Genomic DNA, 11,897 nt, shown 5'->3' with positions numbered 1-11,897 from the left:
ATAGCTCTATAGCTTAATTTGAAATCAGGTATTGTGAAGACTCCAGCATTGCTCTTCTGTTTTCAAATATGTTCAATCACTCAGTTTCTCTTTATTAGAGATTTTAATTCATTTATATTCTAAAAGATTATTGGTAGGTAATGCTTACTATTGTGTTTTTTGGTTAGTTTATTGATTCTTTGTTCTTTTATTCCTCTCTGTATTCTTTTGTGATTTGATGATTTCTATCATAGTGTGCTTTCAATCTTTTTATTTTCTGTGTTTCTACTAAAGATTCATACTCTGTAGGTACCAAGAAGTTTATATAAAACACTTTACACTAATGATATTAATAATAGGACATGTTACACTGATAACATCTTTGCTTTGATCACTTGCACACACTTTGCACTTTTACTCCTCCAATTTGCTTTTGTAGCTTATATCTCTTGAAAATAATTTGGAACTTTTAAAAAATGTTTTTAAATCTTTATATTTGAGATGTAATTTTCATACCAACATTTCAGTAGAGTGTTGTGGGTTTGACTATATAATTACTATTACCAGTGAGTTTTATTATTGTCATATATTTTCATATTGCTGCTTATTGGTCATTCCCTTCAGCATGAAGGATTTCTTTTAGCATTTCTTATAAAGTAGATTTGATGGTAAAAAAAAATCCTTTACTTTTTGTTTATCTGAGAAAGTTTTGATGTCCTCTTAATTTTATTTTACAACAGGATACATATTCTTGGTTAGCAAGTTTGTTCTTTATTCCTTCCTTCCTTTCTTTCTCTCCCCCTTCCTCCTCCTCCTCCTCCTCCTCCTCCTCCTCCTCCCTCTCCTCCTTCTCCTCCTCCTCCTCCTTCTTTCTTTCTCCCTCCTTCCCCACACCCCCCCTCAAATATCAAACCCAGGACCTTGTGCATGGTACTCTAATGCCCTACCACAGAGCCACAACCCCTCCTTTAAATTTTTAAAAATGCTATCCTATTTCTTCTGGTCTCTGGATCCTGTTGACGATTTTGTTAATATTATTGTGCATGTTTTCTTATATGTAACAAATCACTTTTCCCTTGCAGTTTTCAAAATTCTCTCTTTGCCTTTAATTATTTTTTGTCAATTTGATTGTAATGTGTTCTGATGTGGAAGAGGATCGGTGCTTGTCCTTTGCAGTCCACCACCTTTTCACATGGTCATACCAGGACCCATCAACCACTGGAAGAGAGAGGCAGGAACACTGTTAGTTCTCAGTATTGGGCTAAAACCAAGGCAATGGGATGATTTAGACACTTTGAAATAGGTGTCTGTTGTTTTATTAAACTTAGTAAAGGGGAAGGAATTTCCTACTTATGAAATCAGTCCATCTTTATAGTAGGAAGCAGCGATACACTTACTGTATGTGATTTTGCCCACATACATTTATGTATAGGGGTTCATTTTAAATCATTTAGGTGATGAAAGTCTTCACCTATTCCTAATAAAGAGTACTTAGTTTCAGATTCAATTGCCCGCTCAGGCAGTTAAGTCTTAGGGTCTTCTTGTTGCTTGTGCCTTCCAGCTGCCTGGTGGAATCTGCAAATGCATTCTCAGTAAGAGATTTCACTGCTGCAAAAAGAGAGGGCCCTTGAGAACTTCTATTTTCACTTAAGGTAAATAAGGAATAAACATTATTTTCACCAATTTTTAAAGAATTGGATGGATTCCGGAGCTAGCCTGTATTGTATTTTAATTTCATGCCACTGATGTTTTTGTGCATCATGGCATGATGGGTTTGATTCTGGGCACTCATTACAAACACAATAGTAATCTCAACAGTGTTTACTATGTTGTAAGAATTGTATAAAGTGGACAAAGACTTGATTGAAAGATGATTGAAAATATTGTTCAGAAGAGAAAATTCCAAAGACCAAGTAAGCAGGTACATGAAATATTCTCTTCTGAATCATTATGAGCAGAGATATGTGTTTGCAGTTAATCAAAACCCTGGTATGTATCATGCTGACTGATGCATATGTAAGTCAGGGGAGTCCAGAAGCATAAGGCTAATAGGAGAATCAACAGGAGTGTGTGTGTGTGTTTCTCACTACCAGGGTAATAGGTTCCTGCAATTGTATGGCCTGTAAGTTGACATGTAAATCAGTCTGGAAATTCAGACAGGATTTGATTTAGTCTTTTTAAATTTTTTTTAGTTGTGGATGAACACAATACCTTTACTATATTTATTTATTTTTATGTGGTGCTGAGGATCGAATCCAGTGCCTCACATGTGCTAGGCAAGTGCTCTACCATGGAGCTTCAATTGCAGGCCCTTGATGTAGTCTTGAAGCTGAACTCTTTATTTTTTGAGAAACTTTCGTTTTTGCAGTTAAGATTTTCAACGGATTGGATGAGGTCCATCCTCATTATTTAGGATAATCTCCTTAAAACCATCTGTAGATGTTAATCACATCTACAAAATTCCCCATAGAGGCAATTGAATTGGTGTTTGATTAAATAACTGGTACTATAGACGAGCTGATACATAAACCTAATTATCACAAGGTAAGACCTGAGAACAATCAAAAGAAGCTTGGTTCTTTTTTTCTTTCCCATGTTTCCTCCTACCTTGACTATTCTAATAAATCATCTGCATAAAAGCATTCATATGTCACTTAATGATGTGGAATAGTCTGAAAAATGTGTTGTTAGATGATTTCACTATTGAGCAAACATCATAGAGGCTATGACATCACTAGGTAGTATAATCTTTTGTACCACCATATGTGGTTCACCATTGACAGAAACTTTATCATGAGGTACATGACTGGAGTGGAAAATCCATTCACTTTGGAGTACTAGCTAGGTTGATACTTTTTCTTATTTTACTCTTTTTGTCTCTTTTGTTTCTAGAGAAATTGTTCTAACACTGTTTTCTCTATTGATATACTTGAGAGACATGCTTGATGGAATTTGTTTTTATTGATTTTCTAAATTTACGTTTTTTATCCATATTATAGTCATTTTTTCCTTTTATTCAAGAGACTATGGTCAGGTTTGGTTATACTGATATCTTGGAGGTAATGCAAAATCTTTTGTATTTGGAAATTTAATTAAATTTAATAAAATAAATGGATTGTCAATAGGGGCTCTGAAGTATTGTTTTGCAGAATTTCTGACAAAGTATTGTTTTTGTCCTTCCTTTCTGTTTATTATTGGACAGAAGAAACTAATCATTGTCAACTGATCCTACTTCCTGCCTGAGTCAATTCTAGTCCCTGACTGATATTTGCTGAGACAATCAGACTGCTAAAGGACCGAGATCTTTCAATATCACAACACAGACACTTCTTTTATATAAGCTTTAAGCATTTGGTAGATATTAATTAAATGAAGCAGATGCCATTTTCATTCATTTGTCTATTCTATCGACTGTATCTACAATAAAATACTTCATCGTACTTCTACATCAAAGCTTTTAAAGATGTGTGTAGACAGTTATCCCATACTAAATCACCCCTTATTACACTTTAGTATCTGGGTTCATCTACATGTTGTTTCCTTGAGATAATCTTATGAAAGTTTTGATATCCTTACTATCCTGAGTGGATACTGGTCAATTCTGGCCAACTTCTTTTTTGAGTGCTATGGCCATAAGGGATTCCTTGCCCTAGAGGTGTGATCTCCTGAGCTGAGGATGAAGGATCTCACTGCTGGGTCAAATTGGAAGACTCTGTAGAGCAGATTTCTAAGACTGTACATTCTGATCTAGGGGAAAGGCAGCATATGGTTGTGATTGTGAAGCATATGATTTTTGAGACTGTGCAAGGTGGCCTTCTAATTCAACAACAGTGGCCTTCCCACTGCTCAAGGTCTTTACGTATGAAATAAGTCTCCTCTCTTCCTTATTTTTGAAGTTGATAGTTTGAAACTCAAATCAGGATTTGAGAATTTTTACCTTTGTGTTTATAGGTATACCCTCAGATGACCTTAACTTACATTTGCATACATTTTAGAGAAAAGTTCCTTCTTACTGGCTTCCCCAGTCACAGGTCCCCATGGTAAGACCTGGTCACTCAGGATAATATCCTATACTATTAACCACCAGATTTTAGAGGTGTTTATTTTTAGAATCTCCAGAGAGATAGCACAGCACAAAATAAATTTGCACTCACATTTTCCTGACATGAAATTCTCACAAAATTCTTCCTAGCTCTGAGTGTCAGCTAGCATTGAGGTCATTTTATGAAAGTAGTAGAAAGCTACCAGGCAATCCTTGGCATTTCTAGCCACATAGATGATCTGAAATCAAGTACAGGAAAGGAAACCAGAGGAGAAATACTGTAGGAGAGTATTCCAATACAATAATAATGTCATCTCTTTTTCAGTATGTAGTGTTTTATGCATTATTTATTAGTTAAAATAGTAATAAAATAAACTAAGCCTCTTTGATCCTAAAATTTGGTAGGACATGAAGAAATCCAAAGGCAAATGAGAGCGTCCCATCCTCCAAGGATCATATATCATACAGGAAGATGACCAAAATCTAGGGGGGTATTACAAATAATTGAAATCTGATATGACATACTGAGTAGTCACAGGGGAAGAAGTTAGTAAGGATTCCTGGGGGAGATGGAGTTGAAGTCTTGAGGTCTTAGTCATATCTCAAGGAATTAATAGGAATTTTCCAGCTTTACATTTAGGGAAAAATTGGGGAGTGAGAAAACAGTTTTATATATACCATCTTATTTGATTTCCATATATGTTAAAATTATGTAAAAAGAAAAGGGGAACCATTATTCTTTAATTGATAAAGTAACTGAAATTTAGAGAATCTGAGGGTCTTTCATAGTAATCTGTAGTTAGTACATGATGGGGTCAGTCCTGGAACAGAAAAATTGGGGATGGATCCAAGCAATTCCTTCATTACATATATGCACAGTGACGAGATTCTCAACTGAAGAATGTCTCAGAGAGTTTCTCAAAGTTTAGAGTGGTTTTGCTGATCTATCTATCTAGATATGCTTATGTATACATGCATATTTTCATAGGCAGGTTACACTTGGCTGCTTCTTGGGAATTCAGGCAAATTAGGAAGAGTGGCCTGGTAATGTGATGAGTGGGTATTTATAATCTTTCATTCAACAAATGCATAATAAATGCTATGTTTAAGGTCATGTTCAGAATAAAAATTTGAACAAGACCAAGTTACCTATTCCAAGGAGCTGACAGTCTGTATCAAAGAGGCAATATGGGAAAATGTTAATGCACCATGATGAATACAATGACTGGCACATATGCACACTCAGGTCAATGTATATATGTGGGCAGGAGGGGAAGTTTCTAAGCAGATGATATTTATGCAAAGACCTGAAAAGCAAGTAGGGATTAGCTACGTCAAGATGGGAGAGGATGCTTGAGTCTCATGAAAAGCATGATGGGAAGATCCCAGGTATGAGGAAGCATTGTGTGTTAAAGGACCTGAAGGATTCTCAGGATGATTGCTGTGAGAACTGGGAGTGTTGTTGAGGGCTGGTTAGAGATTGGATTGGAGCTGAAGCAAGGCACAGATGACTAAAGGCATAACAAATCATAGAAAAAAACTTGAACTTCATCTCCAGCCAACCTGTGGATGTGTTTAAAGCAGGTCTCTAAGTTTCTGACGATGTTTAAAGCAAGTCTTAGATTCTCACTTTAGGAAGAGTATGAGCTACGAACATTAGGAGGCTCTGGTGCCCAAATCTAGGGTTTGATTTCTTGACCCATGAACAAGTAGACTTGGGAATGAAATAGCCTGGCTGAAGCCACTGTGGAAGTCCTGTTCAAGGCACAACATATGGCTTTGGTATCTTATGGAGAAGAGGGTTTGTAAGTGTTAAGACAAGAAGCAGCCAGGCAAATTGGGAGACAAAAGAGAACAGTGACTTGGGTATTGGCCAAAGTGATGTTGTATAATGGAAAAATTAGAAAGATACTAAAGAATTGATCAAACTTTACTGGAGATTACACATGGAGGCAAGGGAAGTAAAAATGATACAAGTTTTGAATTTAGTTTACTGTGTGGATTTCGGAGACCTGGAAGCCTTGCTGGGTAGCAGATCTTGCACTTTGCTTCCAAGGGCAGGGGAAATATCCTCTAGTACATTGGCAGAGCAAAGCAAAAGTCTTTCGTTTTTAAACTTGTTTATCTCTATTCCAGGTTCTCCCTCCAATTTGTAATAATACAGACTCTACTTTGAAACATGTGGCTAAGGAGTTATCATGCAAACTCAGAGGAAATAGAATATTAGAAGCCATGGATGTCTGTAGATTTCAAACATACGAAATACTTGATTTCAAGAAAAATAGCACATTATTTTGAAAGACATCTTCACTTATGTCATTTATATCACCAAGTTAGAAAAAGTTTGAAAACCCCTTTCTTTACCTTGCAGTTCTGTTTCCAGATAGATGGTGGCAATAAATAAGAAGGAAGGTGAGTTTTTAGCATTCGTGGTGAGGGCATTTGAATAGCTATCTCCAAATCTGGAAAAGCAATGAATATTCTCCATTTATTCTTGCCACTCTTGGAAAATCCTTTAATTTACATTTGTATATTATTCTAATGAGTTATTTCATTTTATTTTATTTTTTCACTTAGAGACAATAACTGTATATTCGCAAGGACATGTGAAATATCCCTTCCTAGCCTTCTGCTAAGGCTTTCTTGTTTCATCTCATTCTCTGAACTTTTGCACTTTCAGGAAAGTTTTTTAGCTTGCTTGATTAGTTCTGTGAATGTCCATCATAATCTATTCTCCTCTTTCTTCTCTTCTTTGCTCTTTTTCTTCAGAAATCATCCATATACTTTTACAATAGCTCAATGCTAATTTTCGAGTTTTTCACTGATTTGAGCATAAAAAGTAGAAAGAGAAGGAGGAGGGTATTTGCCAGCAGCTAACTGGGAAGGAGACAGACAAGAAATAGAAAGGATAACTTGTTGAAAAGCTAAAGTTCATCAGCTGAGAACATTAGAGGCTCTGGTGTCCAAATTCAGGATTTGACTTCTTGACCCAGAACCAAGTTGACCTGGGAACGAAATAGGCTGGCCCAGCTGCTGTGGAAGTCCTGTTTAAGGCACAGCATGTGACCTTGCTATCTTATAGTCAAAGTTTTTTCAGTCTCGCTGCATGTTACTCACCATGCTTCTCTTTATGAGGGTATTTTACTTCAAGGAAGGGGTGTCTTTCCAGAGAAGCAGCTCCCCTGAATTTTGCCACGTCGCCATCATTTCGAATCATGTCTAAAATTTCTTGCATCCAGGTTGTACCTGAAAAACATCAGAAATATTCTCTAATTTTTAGGTAACTGGCTTTTCATCTGAAATAAATGTATATTTTGGAGAAAGGCAGTAACATGAGAATACTTTGAAATTAGATTAATGTTGCAGAGACAGAACGGAAGCTTTCCTCCCTTCCCTGAGATAGGAGGTGGTCACAAAATCCCCTGTGGTATAATCTAGAGCACTTATTCCAAACTTTTTTATGAAAAATTTTAAACATACAGAAAACTTGATAAAATAATATTTTAAAAAACATACAAATACTTCAAGTTTTAAAAACATTTTGCTCTGTTGGCTTTGTCTATTTCCATCTATCATCTTTATAATCTGTCTCAAATCAATCAGTCACTTACCTATCTGATCTAATCTAATCTGTCATCCATCATCCGACAAACTGATCTACTTCAGAGTAAGTCTCTGATAATGCTTCATGTCTAAGGACACAGCATGCATCTCTCAAAATGACATTCTTCTACCATGTTTCCTACATGTTTCTCATCATATCTATTTTACAATGATTCCTTAACATCATTAAGAACACTGTCTTCATTAAATTCTTTCCAGTTACCTCCTAATACCATTTATAGCTTTTTTTTCCAATTAAATTTCATGGGCTACCTTAGTTTTATCTCTCAGTCTCTAATCAACCTCTCATTTCTTCATGATGTAGATTTTTAATCAGTTATCTAGCTATCTTGTAGTTATGCCTTTATAATCCAGAATTGTCTGATCATTTTCTCATAATATGTTTAACCTGTTCCTCACTTCCTTTGGTCTTCTGTAAACTGGAATTTAAGTCTTGATTAGGTTAAGTTAAAACATTTTTTGGCGAGAAGACAGGTGATGCTTTATACTTTCTTTCATTATGCCAAGAGGTACCTTATGTCAAATTTGCTCACTCTTAGGATACTACTTTTGATCATTCTGTAAGTATGTGGCCACCAGATATTGCTTGTAAAAATACATATTTTCATTTGCTATTAGAAATTAAATAGTATAGTGACATTTTGGTACCACATGACTAGCCAGATTTCCTCTGATTTTATCTAATCATTATAGAATGCATTGATGATCCTGCCTGAAATACTTTCCATTATGGGTTTCAAATTGTTAATATTCTAATCTTATAATCTCTTCTTCTTTTTTTCCTTATTTATTTATTTATTTTATATTTAATTGATTTTATTTTTTAAGTACATGACAGTGGAATGCATTACAATTCTTATTACAAATATAGAACACAATTTTCCATATCTTTGTATATATAGTATGTTCATGCCAATTCATTACTTTATACATGAACTTTGTTTATTTTTTTTTGCATTACAATTCTTATTACACAAATATACCACAATTTTTCATATCTCTGTTTGTATATAAAGTAGGTTGACACCCAATTTGTGTCTTCATACATGTACTTTGAATAATGATCTCATCATTTCTTCTGTGAAGTAGATCTTATATAAAGAAAAATGAGCCAATACTGTAACTACAGGGAATTTAATTCCATGAGACTAACAATTATAAACCAGGTTAAATGACAATATCTATCATAACAATAATTATTATCAGAGATAAAGATAAATATTTTTATCCATTTCAATTATTTAAACAATCCCAAATATGTATGTTCCGAATAACAGAACTTCCAAATACATAAGACAAAAATTATAAAAAATAAAGAAGTGGAGAAATCCACAATATTAATTAAAATTTTCAACAACTTTCACTCAGTAATTGATAGGACCAGTAGATAAAAAATCAGTAAGGACATAAAAGATCTTAACAATTTGTCAACCAATGTGAATTAATAACAGTTTCAGAGAACTATACCTACTATCACCAAAATCTGCATTGTTTTCGGTGTACATGAAATATTTTGGGGGGTACCAGGGATTGAACTCAGGGGCACTTTACCACTGAGCCACATCCCCAGCCCTGTTTTGTATTTCATTTAGAGATAGGGTCTCACTGAGTTGCTTAGTGCCTTGCTTTTGCTGAGGCTGGCTTTGAACTCACAATCTATCTCCCCAGCTGCTGGTATTACAGGCATGTGCTACTGAACCCAGTTAAACATTTGTAAAAACAAGGATGATAGGATAGATTCTAAAATGAATCCTCAAATAAATATAAAATGATTGAAATTATACAAAACATGTTTTTTTTTGGCCCTGTAGTTACAGTATTGAGTTACCTGCTTTTTCATATTTGCCTCTCTTCATTTTTAAGCCAATAATCTGCATCAAACTTTTATTATGCTTCATATTTTTCTGAATTTTTGATCTATTCCATCTCTCTGACTTTCTCTTCTGTTTGTAAGAGCTCAAGTAATTTCATTAGGCCCACTCAACTAGTCCAAGATAATCACCCTACCTCAAGGTAAGCCAATCAGTAACTTTCATTATAGCTGTGCAAAATCCTTTTGGGCATGAAATATAAAATAACCACAGGTATGATGCCACAGGACTAAGATTATAATGACCAAAATTCTGCCTATCAGGATGTTTGAAACACAAAATTTCACAGTCTTGTGTGATCTTTAGGAATTATTTGGCTTCTTGGTAGTTCCTGGCTTGATCACATGAAATTTGGTCCTGTGCACATGCAATTTAGTATTCACCAGTATCCTCTAGGGCTCCCCTATACAGACATCGGTGGCATTTTTTTTCTATTTCCTTCTCTCTGGCACTCTGCCTTGCAAAGTAGTCATTGCAAACTCCCATAACTCTTATCTTTGGCTCTTGAACTTAGTGACTGGGTTCCTTGACATGACTTCCTTAAATTCCCTGTTACTAAACCAACTTCAGAAGGGTCTTAATACTGAAGAATTGGGCAAATGTTGCCCTGTGAACGTCTAGAGCGTTCGGGTCCCTGGGTAAGGGTCGCGAAATAACCAGGACACAGGGGATGCAGAGCCAAGGCAGCAATTGCAACTGCATGCTGAGGTTTATTTGCAAGTTCCTTTTATATTCTTCTTCTAACAAAGCAAGCAATTCTTCAATAACACTTTACCCACATTGCCCAAATATCATGCCTCAGCGGATACACAGAGCTAGATTCAGACTGTTCCTTTTCATTTGATAAGTACCCTCTTAAAGTTCTTTGGAGACATTATCTAATCCCCTGAGGATGCATTTGTTTCTTTAGAATGTACGGTTCCCAGGATAAGTATGCAGGAAGCTTCTTCCTCTTGGCCAAACCATGCAGAACTTGTGCCTTGCGATAAGGGGAAGAGAAAGTTTCCTCCTCCTAACTGAGGTTTGCCTCAGCTGACCTAAATCACAGCCACAGCTCTTGCAACATGTCAGGCCTGAGGGAGCTAAACTCTGCACACTTAAACCCCAACATTGCCCAATATTGCCAAACAGTGGTTTTTTTATTTTATTTCTTTCAGTTTCCTAGTTGATTGTGATTGGAGTACAAATCCAATCCAATCCCTCATCATATTCTACTAATTAGGGAGATTATTCTTTTGAATATTCAAGATTCTTCTGACATGATCCCATTAATTTTGAGTATTTATTTGCTTTCTAATATACACAATGTCCTAGATTTGCCCTGTATAGTCTCTCTCCAGGACAGGGAGTCACACTGGGGACTGAGATTATAATTCCCCAAAGAGCCCTGATACTTTTTGGTAAATTACAGTGTTAGAAACCAAGATGTAGGCACTAGGGGTATCTATTGTTGTTGGATATATTTGTTTATAAGAATTTTTAGAGAATAGAAATTCAGTGCATTTTTAAATCAAGGTCAAATCCTTGAGTTTCTCTAATGAGACTTAACTGGAACAGAACATAAAGGTTTAGTTTACAACTTCTAAGAACTTTGGATATTTAGACAAACTCTTTTTTAACTCTCTGGGATGACAATTGATATCTATGTTATGGTATGTTTTAAGGGAAAGACTGCTCTGACTAAAGGATTATGGTGAAAGAAAAATCATGCCTCATTCAATTTATTGAACTTGATTTTTTCTAAGTCATTTGTTCCTGAAGGGAGGCATTAATGATGCACTTCAAAGCATTTAGAATAGTGTTTTGGTCATCAGGAGAGAGCACTATTGGAAATTGGTGTCCAAAGGGCCAGGAAGCTAAAGTTTCTATAATACTAGTGGAAGATCTTCATACAGGCAATTGTATCTCTCCAAATCCCAGTGATGTTACATTGATCACTACATATTATCCATTCATGTCCAAAGATTTAACATTATTATATATTTTAATAAATTTTCTTGACTTTGGGTAAGTTGCCAGAATAAGGTCATCAGGTCGGGCTTGAAAATTACAGACTTTATTCCATATTTCTTTTGATAGTACTGGCAAAGGTACTCCATCCACTTCTATAATGTTCAACAAATTTGAATTATTTTCCAGAGGATGAGCATTCTTCTCAATCTGTGCCATTGGAGATCCAAGATTGCTATTGTCAACCCTATTTAAAATAAATTATTGTGTTTTACGGCTGATAGTAAAGGTTCCCATCTTACTGTTGTTGACTTGAATGACATAAAATAAATTAAAGCTAGCATAAAAGTACATCTAACAAGTTACTCTGTTTTATTTATTTCATCTTCACAGGAACTCCATAAAACAGGTAATACTATTTCTGTTCTTTA

General features: G+C 35.3%; 1 protein-coding gene across 1 annotated transcript; it reads right to left on the bottom strand.

Annotated features, from left to right (window-relative positions):
* Positions 1–393: 393 nt before the first annotated feature.
* Positions 394–11,685, bottom strand: LOC114103305 (sulfotransferase 1C3). The gene is given in 6 exon segments (XM_027948948.2): positions 394–487; positions 1,134–1,197; positions 4,134–4,260; positions 6,386–6,483; positions 7,139–7,290; positions 11,519–11,685. Coding segments are annotated over 6 exon segments (702 nt in total).
* Positions 11,686–11,897: the final 212 nt, after the last annotated feature.

Source organism: Marmota flaviventris, chromosome 14, assembly GCF_047511675.1.
Source record: "Marmota flaviventris isolate mMarFla1 chromosome 14, mMarFla1.hap1, whole genome shotgun sequence".
NCBI lineage: Eukaryota > Metazoa > Chordata > Mammalia > Rodentia > Sciuridae > Marmota > Marmota flaviventris.
This window is presented reverse-complemented; position numbering and strand designations above follow the sequence as displayed.